Source organism: Equus quagga, chromosome 17, assembly GCF_021613505.1.
Source record: "Equus quagga isolate Etosha38 chromosome 17, UCLA_HA_Equagga_1.0, whole genome shotgun sequence".
NCBI classification, from domain to species: Eukaryota; Metazoa; Chordata; class Mammalia; order Perissodactyla; family Equidae; genus Equus; species Equus quagga.
The window spans coordinates 26,780,844-26,799,245 of NC_060283.1; the positions used below are offsets into that span (position 1 = coordinate 26,780,844).

The 18,402-nt window shown below is 42.8% G+C and overlaps 1 protein-coding gene across 17 annotated transcripts in view; it reads right to left on the reverse strand.

The window, feature by feature from the left end:
* AMBRA1 (autophagy and beclin 1 regulator 1) overlaps positions 1 to 18,402 on the reverse strand; it is a 158,741-nt gene that overhangs the window by 83,523 nt on the left and 56,816 nt on the right. For 13 of the 17 annotated variants that reach the window (XR_006885769.1, XR_006885770.1, XM_046643453.1 and 10 more), the window contains 4 exons: positions 17,260 to 17,346; positions 13,012 to 13,191; positions 2,078 to 2,158; positions 1,560 to 1,660 (listed from right to left, as the gene is read on the reverse strand). Coding sequence is in view for 15 of the 17 variants with exons in the window: in XM_046643453.1 (XP_046499409.1) it covers positions 1,560 to 1,660; positions 2,078 to 2,158; positions 13,012 to 13,191; positions 17,260 to 17,346 (449 nt within the window). In the remaining 2 variants the exon portion in view is untranslated. The remainder of the gene's footprint in view (positions 1 to 1,559; positions 1,661 to 2,077; positions 2,159 to 13,011; positions 13,192 to 17,259; positions 17,347 to 18,402) is intronic. The other 4 variants (XM_046643452.1, XM_046643458.1, XM_046643455.1 and 1 more) reach the window with 2 other exon arrangements.

The window sequence follows — 18,402 nt, forward strand, 5'->3', positions numbered from 1 at the left end:
CGAGGCACTTAGCATCCTTTGTTAGAGAACTTTCCTCAGTAGATTTCATATCTATAAACAACCATCTGCCGGAACACAACCCCCATATTCAAAGGTATCCAGAGGTGACATTGGGCCATTTGGGGTCAGATCTCTGGGCATAAAGTAGGGAATAGGAAATGCAGGGAGAGTTATTAGATCAAAGGAGGAAAAAAACAACATACAGCTGTTCCAGAAAAGCCAAATGCCAAAGAAACAGAGCTTTTCCAGCAGTAGCGAAGCAGGAGGTGCTGTGTGGGGTGGTGGAGGCAGATGTCTGGAACAAAGAAGGGTGGAGAAGAGCTCTGTAGTACTGCCTGGCAGCAAGTGATTATCTGCCAGTGAGGACCTTCCACGTGCCATCAGCCAAGCCACAGAGAAGCACCATGCATGGAGAGGCGCAGAGCCAGGGGGTCTGTTTACCAACCAGGGTGACAGCCCTCCTCAGATAAGGCTGTCAGGAGACCAGAGTGTCCTCTGCTCCCCGGCCAAGCCTGGGCCTATGAAGTCCTGGCGTCCAGCAGAGAAACCGCTGAGGTTTCTGGGATTTCTAGGCCTTGACGTTGGGTCAAAGACAGTAGTACTTGGGGGGGCCAGATCACATGGCCTATGAGCTGTCACAGCAGCTTAATTAGAAATCCCATTCTCCCAGCTGACAGTGCCACTGCCTCACACACATCCCTTCCTACCCTTAACCACCACATGGCCCAGATTTTCCAAAACATAATGTCATTAAAATATTTTTAATAAAGATTCTTATTAAAGATATGCCTAAATGTGGCTTGATTTTTATACCTTTCATGCCTTCGCATACATAAATTTACAAGTGGGCAGTGGAGGTGGGGGAAGGGGCGGGGAAAGAGTGACAGGGAAACAACCATTGTTAGGAAAAGACAGAACTCTGCTTTGTTTCCTCTAGAGACTGCCCAGGAGCAGCGGCACATACCACGTCTCAGAGCCCAGTCCTCTCACGCATCTTAGCCCCAAAACACTGGTCACTAAGCTATGCAGCCACCATAAAACTGCCTCCGCTGGGCTTGTCCAGCCCATTTTCTGTTCTGGGGAGATTTCTGAGCCAGCTCTATGGGTCTCTTCTCCTCCTCCTTCTACGGGAAGGTTCCACAGTGCTTGGAAACTCCACCTGCTGGCAGTAGCAAAGAGTGGTTGGAGGGTGTGCATTAAGCTCCTAATTAAATCACAGGATCTGGTTCATGAGGATCTCACCAACCAAAACATGAACAAGACACTTTTATCATTCAATTAAAAGCAAAGGCAGAATCTAACTGCAGAACTAAGAAACAAATAGTTAAAAAAAATTTTTTTTTAAGATGTTTGAAGGCAGTGAGAATGGCCAAGAGAAACAGTTATTGTCAATCCTGCAGTCTTCTGCCTTGAAGTCAGGAACTGAGCACAAGACCTCAAAACAGATTTTTCAACCAGGTACCAAGATGCCATCCCATCAACATAGGTAAAGAAGGAGAATGCTTTATCTGGCTCCTTGCCCCTGCAAAACTTCGAAATCCAAAGAAACATTTCCTTACCTGCCAGGACCCTGTTAACAGAAGAGTGAGTAGCCAGGCCAGGCTGTCCACGTTCATGAAAAATCCCAGCATAAGGCAAGTACTCAGGCAGCAGGAAACGCCTACAAAAAGGAAGCATGTATGAAAAGCCTACTAAAGACTCCCATAAAGCAAAGGAGCCATGCCAGCTCCCTACCCTCAACAGTCGAGGCTAAGGGATCCATTAAGCCCAGGAATCCACAGCAGCCCAGAGAGGAGTAAAAATTCCTAGGATTTGTCCTTTCAGATCTCCTTCCTTCCCGATCTTTCTTCTCAAGTTTCCCAGGGCTTCTAATCTTGAACAGGATTAGAAGCCACTTTTCTACCATTTTATTGTGGTCAATCATCTACTGTCAAGACTTTAGGTGGCAGGGTTGGGTGGCAGGCTCACTAGAAAATAATCCCAGATATTGAGATCCAAAGACCAGAAAGTAGGTTTAAAAACGAAACCCCAGGCTCTCAGAAAAGTCTCTCATAAAAACTGACTACCCAGTTCTTACCTCGGGACAAAGCGTCCAAGTGACGGTGCAGACATCCTGGCATTGCGTGGAGCTCGGTGCCTGGATCTGTCACCATTGTCCCTGGAGAAAACAAAAAGACTACACATAAGAGAGTCACTTAAGCAGAATCAGCCACCAGCCCCAAAGACAAACATCCCTCGAACTAAACGCCTACACTTAGGTGAAGACCCCAGAGAAGTCAGTCATCTGGCTGCTTACCAATATGGGTGGCACATTAATATACTGCATTTCTAGAGTACCTCGACCACAAGATTTACAAGCATTTAGTAACAGTTTAGTAAGAAGGAGGAAGATTTTCTTGAGTTAATGTGATCTCTGAACCCTGTAACATCTGAAACTGAAGCCGAGGTTAGATCTTCTAAGAGATATGCAATGGATATATACAAACTTCTTTTTCTAGATTGAAAGATACAGAGAAACTTTGGCTTGTGGAGATCTTGAAAAATGAAAAATTCCCCCAACAATTTCATTCAGCAAATGGTTATCTTTAAATGAATCTGTTTAGGTCCTTGGTGTGGAAAAATCATCCATTAGTCAAAGAAAAACAACACAAAAAAAACACTACGCAGTCCCTTCTCTTGGAGACTAAAAAATTGGAAATGATGAAGAATATGAGACAATACAATCCTAAGCCAGGTCATTTGAGTAAAAAGAGAAAAGTCTAGGAGTTTTCTTTATGGTCTGTTAAAGCAATAGTAATAACCACCATTTATTAAATATCTACTAAGTTCTAATACAACGGTTATTAATATGTTATCCCATTTAATCCTTCTAGCTATCCTATGAGGTATTATTAGCTGTTTTACAGATAAGGAAACTAAGAACCAGAGAAGCCAAGCCCAAGGTCACAGAACCAGTAACCTGAGGCAGAATTCAAGGAATATGACTCTGAAGCCTTGCTCTTTCCACTACGCTTCACTGCTTCCTACAAGAGAAGAGCCGACAGAGCCTTCACATGGCTTAGTTCCCCAAGGCATCAAAGGAACAATAAGCCAAAAGGGCATTGGCTGGACAGAGCAGTTAATTAGCTGCTTAACCAACTCCACAAAATAAAGGAACCTCTGAGAGCTTGATTTGAGACATTTTCTGAATTCCCCCTCTGGATTGTCTTCAGCTTAATGAGATAATCTTCAAACTCGCCCTGGAACCAAAGTTAAGACAACACTTCGGCTTTCAAATGGACCATTGGGAGCTTTACAAGCCAGAAATGAAAGCCTAGGAAGGTTTTTATATCTTGGTAGAATTGGATGCTGAGCATTAAGAGATAAATCAATACCAGGGATATTGGAAGCTGATCTATTAAAAGTTAGTACTTGGTTTTTATTTCCCCAAAAGAGAAACCATTCTATTATTTTCCTTAACATATCATATTTCTTTGACTTGAAACTCTACAGTTGAAGGAAGAGGCAAGAAGAAAGAGAGAGAAGACCATATGGAAAGTAAAAAGGGGATTAAAAAGAACAATGAACTCAGAAGTTCCTGTCCAGCAGACACTAGCTCTGGGGAGCCACATGTACCCAAGTAGTAACTGAATATCAAATAAATAAGATAGCTCCCAAATTAAGCATATTATTATTTTTCAAATATATGTAGCTTCAAATTGTGATCAAAGTACCAATTCACTTAAAAGTACAAGTGAATTCATACAGCTTTTCACAGTAGCATATTTTACTTTTCAACAGGCACTAAAAGTACAACTAATTAACACAAGAGGGGTTAGAAAATATTTTGAAGTTAAAAAGGGTCCAAAAGAAGAAAAAGGGTCCTAAGCCTCAAAAAGGCTGAAAGCTAAGCTACAGGAAGAAGCACATGGGACAGATCTCATTGCTTTCTTCTACAGCTACCACACTGTGGAGCATCAGATAATGCTTCTGCAAGGTCCAAAGATCCCTCTCCCTCAGGACAACAAACAGTACTCTCCCTGGTGTTAGCAGAGGGAGGGGGAAAGGAGAAGTCACGCATAGCCTGTACTGCTCAGCAGCTGCCACTGCCCAAAGATGACACAGAGCTTGGTGAAAGGACACAAAAAGATAACCCAGAAAAATGGACAAACACCAGAGCTGGGGAAAAATCTGGGCTCCTACAACATATTTCACAAGCCTCTATTCATTGTTATTAAAACCTAAAAACTTCCTGAGTTTCTTCCTCTATTTATAAAAAAGGGGGAAGGGGAACATGGCCAGAGATAATGGCTTCATGGTATTTAGAGATTACCAGAGGATGTACATATAGGAAAATAAGAATGAGCTCAGCTGGCTCAGATACAAGCACTCTTAGACTGACGGTTACATTAGGCACCACGAAAGGGGCAATACATTAAGTAAGTGGAGATGTACCTGCTGGTCCTCAACTTAATATCTTGACTAACAATAGGGAAAGTAGAAGCTAAATGGCATCTCAATAAAATGTTTAGAAGACTTCAAATTGAAAGTGTTGAGAGCTCTAGCAAAGAAGGAGAAATCAGAACGGGACCCAGAATGACTAGAAAAATGTGAAGCGTGGTGAACACACAAATGAGATGCTGCCTATGAGAGAAAAAAACAAAGACATCTAGGAGAAACAGCCTACCACAAAAGCAGCTCAAACATTTACTGACTAGGAAAAACCTAGAAAACAGGAATCAGGAAGGCAGCAAAAGGTCAGAATGTCCAACCAAAGGACGTTAGGCAAGAAGAGGGAAAAGGCCCTCTTTAGGGTTTTAGTACTGGCACACAAACTCCCTGACGGAAGGCACAGCTCCAGATAAACCAGAGGTAAAACAACAACTAACGACTCTGGATTCTACAGGCTAGAAAGAAGGGAGATTAAGAAATAAGGAGTTTAGACGGGGAAACAAATTTCAATGCATAGGATATTCTCGGGGCTAGGGGTTGGGGAAGTAGAAGCAAGGGGCTCTCGAGAGAGAGAGAGAGTGGTAAAAGCTGCAAGGAAAGAGCAAAGGAATTAAAAGTACTTAAAATAATGTATTTAGAAAACTGCACAGACTCTGCCACTCGTTTCAGTGCTGATACAAGATCAGCACGAAGCAAGGCTCCACAAAATGAAGGAGGCCAAACTAGTCAGGTAGAGACTGAATACGAGTGTACTGGAAGATGTTTGCCAGACAAACAGTGGGAGAAAGGCAGACCCAGAGAGACAGTTTACCTTAGGAACAGCGGAGGGTGCTAAATCCTGGGGCCTAACATAACATAGCCTGCACCCTTTTCAAGGGGGGGCTTAAAAAAAAAAAAACAGCGAAGACCAGACTATGCAAATATGCTGGTCCTGCTCCTTCTTCACAGGAGGACTCCTTCTCACCAGAATACCTTTCAGGGAAACACCAAAGAAATCCTCATCAATTTCATCAGCCAGAAGCTGCCTTTAAGCCAGCAGGATAGAGGCTGGCTCAGTTATTAATGGCCTTTCCAGTTGTTGAACTCTGTGCATCTCTGATTAACTCTCAGAGGGATAATTTGGGAAGGAGAGTGAAAAAAATAAGATTTTCTTGTAAATGATTTCATAAGGAAAAAACATCCTTCAAACAATCAAGCATCCAAGACAAGTGCCAAATACAAGAAAATGCATCTCTGGAACAAGGGAGAAACACAGCGGCAACTCTTGCTAAATGCCTGGGATTAATCGCCTCAGAGACAGGCTGTAATTTAAAGGAATGAAAAACAAACCTACAGACTGCTGTCTGAGTCCTGACCAGACAGGTGGGTTGTCATTACTCCTCACCGACAAACGGCCCTGATCTGAGCTTTTATAAATGAAGCTCTTGCAGCAAAAAGCTCAAAAGGCCACTGCCCTCTTGACAATACACAGTTGACTTTGCTGAAAACTAGACTATTAAAAAAATACCTGTTTCCTTATGTTCCTCTGTTTCTACTCAATCTCCAGACCACAGAAGGCCGAGCTGGTATTCCTGTCCCTGGACGGCACAGTCATCTTGGCCAAGTCCCTTCCTTACTTGGGTGCTGTTAGGAAAACACTGTGCAGCCTCTACTGCCAAGGACTGTGCACATGTGTAAAGGCTTAGATTTTTGGGAGGCGGGTCCAGGCCCAGCTGACATCATTTACAGGGGATACCTAATAGCAGAGGTCTCTCGGAACTGCAGAGCTTAATTTTCCTCCAAGGAATAGCAATAACAGGTAATTACCATGTACAAATTCCACTCCTTCCTCAGTCTACCTTTAATTCATCTGCGTACATTATGCAAATCCACATTCCTATTGTGTATTTTATGTTAAAAAAATAAATATATATCTCTAAGTGGTGACGTCCTCCTTTGCCCTCTCTCCCCTCCTGGCTATTTAATTCTTCCTTTTGTATTTTCCTATTCTGAGCCCAAGCATAATCCAGACATATTCCATTTTCTTTCTCTTCTTCTGCATCACTCATAATAAATATTCATATGTATTTTACTTGCCAAAGAGTACTAATTCTCAAGTTGCCAAGCAATATTATATATTTCTAAGCAATAGGCTCAAAATCCTCAGTAAAGAGCTAGAATTCAGGTAGGCATATATTTTATAAATATACTGGGGCTCTTCAGGTACCAGAAATCCTATTCCTAACCCTCAGGAAGTTACCCCACATTTCGGAGACTCTTTCTTAATTATTCTACCTCTGCTGAGTACAAGGGAAATTCTTCTAAGGTAGTTAGTTCCTTAGTTCCTAGTTTAGCTCTCAGGCTAAAATAAACTTCAGAGATTATCTAATCTGATTTTACAGATCCGACATTGAGGCCTAGGGCGGGGGAGGGACTTACCCACGATCAAATGACAAATCACACGCTCAGCCAAAACTAGGACTCAGGGCTATTCCCTAGACAGAGCTGTCAGGCCACGGGGCCAGCAGGCACTGACCCAGGCACTGACAAGTGATCCCAGTTCAATCACAGCTGTTCTAGAAGTCACTTGCTGTTTTATAAACTTAGTTCAAAATTGGTTCCAGTAAGCGCAAAGAAGGACTTGGGCAACATTTTATTTGGAGAAGTAGGAAGTGTGACGGCTGAGCTCTCAGACAGCTCATTCCTCTGGGAACATTCACAAACAGTCCCCACTCTTAGAAAACACCAAGGCCTCTGAGACCCAATACTCAAGTCCTCACATGTTCTCTGCTGTATTTCACCCACTGCTTTCTAACTGGTTTTCCTGCTTTCATACATTTGCCACTTTAGGTCACCCTAACCAGTGCTGTCAAGAGTTGGCTGCTTAAAATACATATTGAATAATGGCTGCCCCCAGATAAAAATAAAGTCAAAACTTCTCAGCCAGGCATTCCAGGCCCTCCACAGTTCAGGCCTTTCAGATCTTCTCTCTCATATTACAACACTCCACAGCTCTAGCCACAAATTTATTCAGAGTCCCTGAATAAATTCTGTAAATCTTCTGTCTCTGGGCTTTTGCTCCGCCCTTTGTCTACGATCTCCTTCCCTACCCCATCCGCCACATCAATTCATCATAGCCTGATGAACCCATCAAGCCTTCTCACATCTTTCCAAACACTCTCTTCCCTGCACACAGTGCTGCCGTATAATTCGGTAGGACCTTATTAGTCCATCTTGTAAGATGGTACGTAAAAATCTGATTGTGTTATTCTATAGCTTAAAACTCTCCAACGACTTCCTCTCACCTACGGGATAAAGCTCACCTCCACCGCAAGGCACATAAGACTCTAAAGATCTGGTGCCACTCAAACTCTTGGGGCTCATCTCCTGCCACGCATCTCGGACTTTGAGTCTAGCCATACTTATCAACAAGGGAATTCCTGAAACACTCCATACTGTTTCACGTTTCTATGTGCATTTATTTGCCTCTCTCCCAAATACACCTAGAGACGGTCCTATTTTAAGACCTACGCCTTTCTCTTTTATAAGCCCACTTTGTAAAAATAACCAACCACTACAAAAATAAAGTAGTTGAAATTATTTAAAACTTTCTGGTAAAAGGGAAGAGAACAGTGTCTTCTCTCATGCCACTTTAAGAACTACTTCTGTACAATACCACCACTCAACAAATGGAGTTGGATCCTGACTGCTTTCGTAGGTTCCAGTCTGTAAAGAGAATAATAACTTTACAGAGTGTTTCCTTAGAGTCTGTCTTGCACTTCTAATACCAAAAAGTCTACAGTTTGTATGTCAAAGGAAGAGACAAAGGCAACTCCATTTCAAAATGAAGTAGACGACGTCCCCCTGCAAAGATTTACCCTTTCCTTTCTAGGCTACAAGTTATCAACTTGTTATCAGGAGTCACTGACTCCCACAGGAGTCCTGGAAATCCCGGGCACAGAAGAAAGAGCAGGAGCAAGCACTACCAGGACACGTAGCTTCATGCTACTGGAATTTCTTGCCATGAGAACTTGAAGCAAGCAGGAGAGTCTCGCAAAGCTGTCAAGATTTCGCCTATAGACAAATGATAAAAGTAGCAGTGCTTGGTTTCTAACATATTTTCTTTGCCATGGCTCAACTAAATTTCAGTTATGGCAAAAGGGCAGATGAATATTAAATTATGAACTAAAGGCAAGCAACTTCTCCTGTGCCACATCCAATGAGATGTCAGAGCTGAGTGACAGCCTTCAGAACTCGCCTCAGCTACAATATACACCAAGAAAACTCATAATGATTCCCTTGCCAGAGGTGCTAGCAAGGGGACCATAAAAGGAGAAGCTCTTTCTGCATGAGGCTGCTCTGTACATGTGTATGTGGTACAGCTAGAACAGATCATGCCAAACTAAGGAACCAGAACTCATTTCTGGCACCCAGAAATGACTGTCATACTCACAATGAAATATCGCTGCAGATATGGTCACAATATGGATTTCAAGGTAAAGGAAACCCAAATACAACCAGATAAATTAGAAGAAGTAAGAAAATAAGTGTAATAGACCTAAAGAGACTTCATCTTAAGGCTGAAAGACTAGAATTCTCACTGAGATGTTTTTCCAAACTACAGCCCAGTGTTACAGCTGTGAATAAAGGACCTGCTCTCTTCCATGCCAGCAACAGTCAAGAATCTCCCAGGGGCCGGCCCCGTGGCCAAGTGGTTAAGTTCAAGCGCTCCGCTTTGGCGGCCCAGGGTTCGGATCCTCGGCGCAGACATGGCACTGCTCATCAGGCCACGTTGAGGCGGCATCCCATGTGCCACAATTAGAAGGACCACAACTAAAATATACTGGGGGGATTTGGGGAGAAAAAGCAGGGGGAAAAAAAAAAGACTGGCAACAGTTGTTAGCTCAGGTGCCAATCTTTATTAAAAAGAAAAAAAACAATTTCCCAGTGGCCAGCATGCAGGGTAGAGATATTTGTGACGGATTTAATTGGAAGCTTCTCCAGCTCTGTTACTAGCTCAGGGTATCCTTTGTCTTGGAAGGCAAAGTAGTTACAAAAAGCAGGAACATGAGCTGGCGACGATTCTGGGATTACAATTACATTCAGAGTAACATAAAATGAGGAAGGGGTTGGGGACAGCTGGAACAAAAGTCATAAAGTCACATAACACTATCTCTTCTGTAGGCCTTAACAACTATTGGGACACAGCACTCACCCTGGGCTTCATAAAAACCTCCTTCCCACTTTCCAGAGGAATGGTGAAAATGAAAATGGGAATTTTCCTAATGCTTACTTGCTATCTACATTCTAGCAGGTGGTCTGGGCTCAAAAGCAGGCAGACAGCAATGTCAGGGGCAGTCACACCTTTACCCTGCTTGTGAACATCTTTATGCAAAGACAGATGCTCAGGGCTTCAGGACAGACCTCCTGACGACAGGTTTCTGGATGTCCTGTTTGTGCATTTTGATAAACACAGGGACCATGCAGCCTCAATTCTCGCCGCAGACAGAGATGAATGGCAGGAGAAGATGCCTGCCTGGGAGGACGGTCATTAATCTAAACCACAGAAGTACAGAAAATTTAACCCGATGCTGACCAACCTTCAAAGCTATCCTCCCTAGAGATAAATGTAGATAGTCTTGTTCCAAAGCAAGCTCATGGAGCAAGGGCTCAATAATAAATACGGTTGTACACCATTTTTAAAGGTTTCTAAATCTGCAGGTCAATAGAAGTCAGATATTAAATATGTTTGTTTCTAGTCTCTAATCTTAGACATGTCTGATTTTGGTCAAGTCTCAGTATCCTCATTTAGAAAAATACCACAGTGGAGTAAATAACTATCTCATTGGGTTATTATAAGGATTAAACAGGATTTTTAAATGTATATATTATATATATTAACATTTATATAAACTACAAATGCTCTGTAGGTTATAAATTAGTATACATAAGAAAAATACTATAGCTGATATTTTTCATTCAATGGATGATGGAAGAGAATCACAAAAGATGGGATCTGGGCAATGGCTCCTTTTGTTTTCTGGGGACTATATACACCTGGATGGGACAAGCTAGAGAATGGCAAAATGATCTACAACTTAGCAAACGGCAGGAGAGTGAAGAGGCTGAAGTGGAGTGGCAAAGGCATATGCTGTGAAGGTGAAGAAACCCAGGAGAAGAACAGCCTCTCTTAATGGTACCCTAAGCCTAAGCATTCCAGGCCATATCTAACTTACCCGCTTCCCTGTTCCTGAAAGAACTATAAATTATGACTGTATAAGCCTCCAACTTTCCTTCTAGTTATCAATGCTAAGGAAAAAGATTGAGGCAAAGAAATTAAAACGGGCTGGCACATTCCCTAATTTCTCACTCTCTCCCTCCTCAGAGCACCCAGGAACTAAGAGAAGAGGAGCAACCACAAGCAGCTCTTGGTTTACAGTGGGGGGAGGAGGGCAGGGAAGGAGACAGAAAGAACGAACAGACGGTAAATTAGTATCAGCCAGCCAGCAACATCCTTCACTAGAAGACCTGGACTAATACTGAGGTGACTAATCCTCAGCTGCCATTAAAAACAAGATTACAGTCTGTCTCAGCCCAAAAAGCAAGCAAACACCCAGAGAGGGACTTTCGGAGGGGTGTTAGAGAAGCAGCCCATTGTTACTAATCAGGGAGCAATACAAGGCCCCTAGGAACAAACAATGGTAAGTCAGTGCACGAAAGGTGAAGAAGGCAATGTAAATTCAGGTCGTGCTGAAGCCAGGGGGGAGGTGAGAGCACAGGTGGGCCGTGGGGAGCACAGGAGGAGGCAGTCTGACACAGGAAAATCGAGGGGGTAGGAAGGGGAAGGGAGGAGGTGGTAGCAGAAGAAAGAGAAGGTAAGATGAGAACAGAACATTTTAAACTAACCCAGAACTCCATTGTGAAGGACAAGTCACGAGGCAAGATACAGCTCAAAGGCACGAGCCCCACGTTTCACCACTGCAGAGAGATAACACAGCCTTCCAGACGTGCACGGAGAGGGCTATGCAATCTGCACTGACGCCCAGAGCTCCACAGGATTACTGAGGCTTTTCAGAAGCACTAAGTCCCAGCAGCCTCAGCGTGTACGTTGAAAGTGCTCCCCTGAATAGACCTTGGTGCTGGGAAAATAATCATTATCTACAGGGGACCATATTTCACTACAGGTGTCTGCTTGGCTAAGGGAGTGGAGACTCTGTTCCCTTCACTGCCGGTATATGCATCCACCTTGCCCTAGAGAGGACAGAAGGCAGAATGACGCACGCTGAGAGTCAGAGAGGAGCTGGGCTCTTCCCGCCTAGTTGATGATAGAGGACTGCCACCCCTGCTCCATGGCCACACCACAGCTGCTTCAGGGCATCTCTGCATTTCTTTCAGATTTACATCTTCCTCAGACAAATGAACCTCCCACTTAGTCTTCCTTCTGCTTCCAAGTACACAATTGCCAGTGTGTTTAACCCCAGCATCAGGAAGGCAAATTGGGACCAAGGTTGTTCCCCCCTTCTCAATCCTCTCTGGCAAAGAGATTCCTCAAACACACCATACAGCACTGCTGAAAGAGGCTCCTGGGGAACTAGCCATTCAGCTCACTGCAGAGGAAGAAGGCTGAGGGGAGGCAAGAGCTCTTAAGATCCCAAACCTGACCAGGTTATGTCAAGATGGGGGTTGGGGGGTGGGGAGGGAAAGTAACCGACAGGCTGTCCTATTCCAATACTGCCAGAAAAAGAGGGGAAAAAATGCTTAAGCATCCTTCTCTCTCTCTTGTTTTACATGTTTGAGAACATCAAAATATAAGAATCAAAACGAGCGAAATGTCCAATTTGATACAAGCCAGGAAAGTTCAGCCTCAAGATGAAAAAACCCATAAAGAATGGCTAGAAAGGTCAGGAGAAGCAGGTCAGAGACTGCAAAACCCAGCAGCAAGGTTGGGGAGCTGGAATTCTAGAGCCTGGAGCTGACCGTGCTCCTTTAGCTCACCCCCACCCCACAACCAACCACTCAGAGACCAGCAGAGCAAGGACTCACCTCTCAACCCGCCATATTAATTTGACAGGCAACTTTCAAAGGATCTTTACTCGGGGGAGAGTGAGAAAGCTTAGGCAAGGGAGTAGGACCTCCAAGAACTGGTCTGATCAAGGGTACTAAGAGAAGATGCTTTTTAGGGAAATCCGGGTATTTTCTTTATTTTTAATCTCTATACCTACTCTGCTTAAGAGAAGAAACACAAGCCCTTCTGCCTCCCTGGTGCTACAAAGACAGTCCATGAGAAGCATTTCCCCAGTCACTGTTCATGAAAGGGAAATAAAAATGTTGCCTAAAGAGCAGCAGCCATCTTCTCCCAGTCTGGCCTGGGGCCCAATGGGCCGTCTCTTCCCACAGGCTCTGGTGAATCAGCAGTGCAACTGCCAGAGCGGGGAGCCCTGGGCATTTTAACCCTGTTCCTCACCCCATCCTATTACTCATAAATAAGAACTCAGGGGTTCAAAGCAAGAGTGTCGACCACTGCTGCTCAGACAGTGGCCAACTTGGAAGCACTCACAGCTTGGGAGGAGAGGGAAGAAAGTAAGCTGAGGAGGTACTTACTCAAAGTCCTCAAACTCCAAGTCGGTTCCCTCTACTGATGGACCCTGGTTGTCTGAGGAAGAGGAGGTGGTGGAAGAACGGAGACGGTTCTGTTGGTAGCGCATGGAGCGCTGGCGAATACTGTCTCTCCGTGAGAGATACTGGATCATCCTCTGGGCGTAGTATGCAGCAGGAGATAATCTGAGAGAGACAGAGATGGACAAACACAAACTAGCACTAATGTGGAGAACACTGTGCGAGGCAGGAAATCCAGCTCTCCCATGGCGTCTCCCTGCCGAGGCGAACTCCAGAGACACGAAAAATAAAGGGCATTTAACTCACCAGGAGGTTTGTACTGCACAATATGCTTATCAGACTACCACCAGAGTTTCTGTTCTGACATAAGGCAAAGAGGTTGTTTAATCAGTCATCATCTGATCAACAGCTGCCCCCTCCCAAGAGGGTAACACTGGACCTTTCTTTTTAGTTTCTTTTAGCTTCTCAGGGCACCCTTTATACAGATTCACAGCTTTTCCTCAATGATCCACACTCAAAATGTAAGAAGTGAAAGGGACCAAGGCATCATCTACAGGTCATCTCTTCTTTCATTTCATAGATAAGAAAACAGGCCAGGAGATGGCAAACCTGAGATGACTAAAGGCATCTACAGGCATCATCTTCACCAGAACTCCTTCCTTCTCCAACAAATATACATAGCCCCAGATTTGTCCTAGCTCCTTAAAATTATCTCTTTGAACCTCTTATCTCTCCTTTCCGGATTATTCATAGATAACTGTAACAAAGAGAAAATATTTAGGATAGAGACAGAGTAAAATATACTCAGAACAGAAAATCTACAGAAAAAAAAGGAGATTTTTCTCTTTCTTACAACAGAGCATCAGAGGCTACATGGGCACGGAGCAATACAGAAAGCACAGGCATTCCTTTTTCTTCTCCCTCAGTATGGCTATTCTCAGTAAATAATTCATCTAGGTCTATATTCTTCCAACTACGGCCTAGTGTCTTCACACTCCACGAAAACATCTAGTGTCCCATACAATTTGCCACATTCCCTTCTTTCTCAAATTTTTCCTCCTTCTTTCACAACGCTTACATAATTTGAGGTTGTGAACTGAGAAAGGGGGAGAACAATAACAGAAAAATGTTTTATATGATAACATTAAGTGGATTACTAAAAAACTTCCAGACCTAAAACCTGCCTGAGGCACACACTGACTCAACAACTCCACTAGGAATTTTATCCTACAGAAACAGACAAGGATGCAAAAATATATATATACACATAAGCACATCGCCAGAATTAGTGAAAAACTGGGAAACAGCAAATGCCCACCAACATATTAAATAAATTACATCCACACAAAGAAACACTATGTAGCTATTAAAAAGAATAAATTATCCCTATATATGCACAAGGAAAGCCCTCCAAAATAAAATTTTAAGTGGGAGAAAAATTGTAGAATGGTATGTATATACGAATATGGATATAAAAATATATATTTATGTAATGAGAACAAAAAACTAAAAGGAAACACCACAATCCTAATGAGGATTCCTGGAGACCTTAACTTCTATAATGTCTAAATAGAAAAGGAAAAAGGCTTGCATCTTTTTTTTTTAATGGAAATCTGGAAAAACTGAGAACGGAAATAAAAATAGTTATATGAGAATTGTAGGAAAAGTATTTACAAATATCTTGCTGCCTAATGTTTCATCATCCTGGGCAAAATCTCTGGCCAAATCCCCAGTAACTCTACTGACTCAGGCCAAGGTCACCTGGTAGAGGAACTACGCCTGCCTCTGAAATGTCTGTCATCTGACGGAGTGTGCTTCCGGCCAAGCATAAAATGGAATTCCCAGGCATGCCAGCTGACAATCTTTAGATCTCAAAAGTCTGTGTTATGAAACAATATGCTGCATTTGGCACCCCTGAATCCAAATTATCTTTACGTAGCAGGTGGGCATGGGATGCACAGATGCCTTGGCCAAGATCATCGGAGTACGAGAACTATTTCTCAGAAGTCTCAACTTGCACTGAGAACTTTATTATCTGTTTGAGTCCCTGTTCCCGTGCATTTTGTCACGATGAATCAAGAATTCTAAATTTTCAACAGACACAAATCAATACTCTTGAGTTGTTCCTCTATCTATCAAATATACAGAAATCTTCCAGTAGAAATCAACCATTGCTAAATTCTCAAGTCAATCAGCCTAGAAAAGAATGTAAAAAAAGTTTCAAGAGGAGAATGATGAAATCTTTTTTTGGAATTGATTCTGAAAAATGACCACGAGTACACTCATTCCTCAGTTGATAGCCTACCCTAACTAATGGAAAAATTATAATATTATTGGTGATAGAGGCAGAAATAATGTTGGTGCTGACAGTAACAATAAAGATGGCCCTTTTATGTAGGGGCACAGATTCAGCACTAGGTAACCCCAATTGTTTAATTTCACTAAAAGTCAGGAATTCCCTGAGCTACAAAACTATGCATCAACGGTTAAAAAGGATTCCTGGCACAATTATTAAATGCAAGTACATCTTAGCCTCATTCTTTTAGGTATTCAGAGGGAAGCTAAGGATCTGAATGATGAGCTGTCTCCCAATGGCTCTGACATATACATCTTGTGTAAGGTGAGGACTAAGAGGAAAAAGAAATTAACCGGTAATGATTTAACAATGATCCTCCTACAGAAGAGCTGGATAAATCATCCAACTCTAAAGTGTTCCAAGTGAAAATTTTAAACGTTTAAATAAATCTTCAAGTTTTCTTCAAGGAAGAATATTTTCCCCTCCCAAAAAAGCCTGTTTTGTGTTCAAAGGGAAAATATGAAAACACCAACACCACAATGTATGACACTCTCCGTGATAAAGAGATCTGAGTAGGAATAAATAACAAATTCATTACATGAAAGGAGGACAAATAATGGTCTTTAAGAATCACTGTCAAACTTTGTCAGGTTAAAGGTTCTGGGGATGAGACTCCCATTGCTGTCCTAAAAGGCACTGTTTTATAGCAAGAAGTTCTCTATCTCAGTGTTTCAGAGTATCTGATTCATGCAAAAAATTTCCTTCTCCCATTTAGGGCTTATAACTTTCAAATATGATCAGAGACTAACATAAACTTGCCTGCTTTAGTCATCAGCTAAAGTCGTCCCTCTCCATGCTCCCTGAGCCTTGGACTTGCCATTTCCAGGGTGTGGACAAGGAAGTAAGAGGATAATGGGGAGTCTTTCCCCGGCACCTCAGAAAGAATGCTCAGTATCATGGCATAACTGTGGCAACAACCAAATCATTCACTATCCCCGGAATCAACTTGGCCTGAAGGTTCCCACACTTGAAATTCTTAATCTACAGCAAAGGTCGTTTGGCTTTATCTGACCTACACTGTTAACTTGCCAACCCCACCATTATAAGCTACCCTTTTCCTTCAGCAGAGACTCACAGTGTGCTTTGCTATTGCTTAAATAATGTGCAGATTTATCCCCTTTTTAGATCATTAACAAAATCACTAAGTCTGGCTGTGACAAGCCCAAGGAGCTGCTCTCTATAAATAAATGTTAACACATCAACTCAACACCTCATCCTTGGTCCTCAGCTACCACTATCAGGTAAAGGCTGGCCTTGAACTCATTTGAATGTTTGGTGTTTTTTTTAATCTCCTCAAGAACTTTTCCAAAGTCTTCTACTCAGTGTAAAACAAGCATTTTAATAAAATGCCAACTTGTTTTATTCAGTTACCCTTGTCAGTCATCTCTTCTTTCAAGTATTCTCCAAAAATTCAACATGTGAATGCACTTGATTTCTACCTTTGAATATTCTAAATTCTCTCTCAAATGAGAGCAAGTAGGATTTTTTGTTTATTTAATTTGTAAGTAACTTCCTTACTAATAAAAACTTTTGTTTCCCTTTTGGCTAGCCATCTGAATGGCAAAAGCCTCTCTTAGCAGCAGAAAAGGAATATCCTGTGACTCTGCCAGTGGCCTCCTCGGGTTCCCCCTCTAGTGCCCCACTTAAAGAAATGAGCCCCAAAGAACAAGAGCTCAATCATAACCCTCTGTCACCAGAGGCTCTGTTCACTTACCTGCAATACTCCCCAATCACCTGAACCACCTGTCTCAAAACTGTAACTGAAGAGCAAAAGAGCGCCAGGCCCAGAGAGGCACAGAATGGGGCTTCCAACAGCCTGGCAACCCCAAGGGGAGCCCCTCCCCCCCACCTAGTGCCATTTCTCACTTTGGCCTTACCTCGCTGGGTCTGGGTAAATTGGGTGCTCTCTGGATCCTGCTCCATCATAACGGGATAATGAAATGAGGGAAGACTCCAGCAGCCTCCTAGCAGAGATTAAAAAAATGGCAATAATCCCTGTCAATTACCAACTCAGAGGTCATTCATAAGGAAAAATTCGGGGAGATATAAATAACATCCCCCTTTGCAGCTAGCTAACACCTGTTATCTGGGATCACACCCTTCCTACAAGGTAAATACTTAGAGACATAAATAAATGAAGAGCTACAGAGCTCCCACACTGGATCCGGCCGCTGTATCAGGTTGAATACTGCTCTTCAGTGAGAAATGAACAAGCGCTTCAGAGACGTGATCTTATTTCTATTTGCAGTACCTCCAGGAGACAAATAGGAGGTTAGGATCAACACAGGAGGGAAAAATTAGGCATACCCAGAGATTATCACGTAGTGCCAACATTTATCTTGGTGTTCAGTTCCTCCATGTCAAGCTAAGCCACATCCCCTTATCTTCTAATCAGTCTGCTTTGCCCACACCTTTTGTGAGGAAGAGTACTCCTCGGGCACTCTTAACAACCGACAAAAATCTTTACTTATATAATCTACACCAATCATAAATTCAACTGATCATACGTGATACACACACATTTTACTGAGCATTTTTGGTGCCAGGCAAATATAAGTAATTCATATATATTTCTTTATTTAAACCTCATCACAACCTGGAAAGGTAGGCATTACTATACATACATCAGAACACTGGGCCCAGAAGTATACTCCCCTGTGGCACACAGCTGTTAAGTGATAGGGCTAGGAGTCTAGCGAAGGTCTGTCAATTTCAAAACGCTTCAAACTACTATGCTATACCACAGGACCTTCCAGGTATCCACCGTGGTCCAAGCAAGAACGTGGGCCCAGTATTGCTGGCTCTTCCTATTTTTTAAGAGAAGCCAGAAATCTGGCCTTTCACAAGAAATCTCTTTTAGTTAAATTTTAGCAAAAACATTTTTCCCTTTTCATACAGCAAGGGCCAGTTAAAATACATCTGCTAAACATGGCCCAGGCACCCCCCAGTTTGCCATGTCTGCCACACTGCTTCCCAACTCAAACGAGTCTTGGCAGCCAATCAGGCTCCTGCCATAGAGC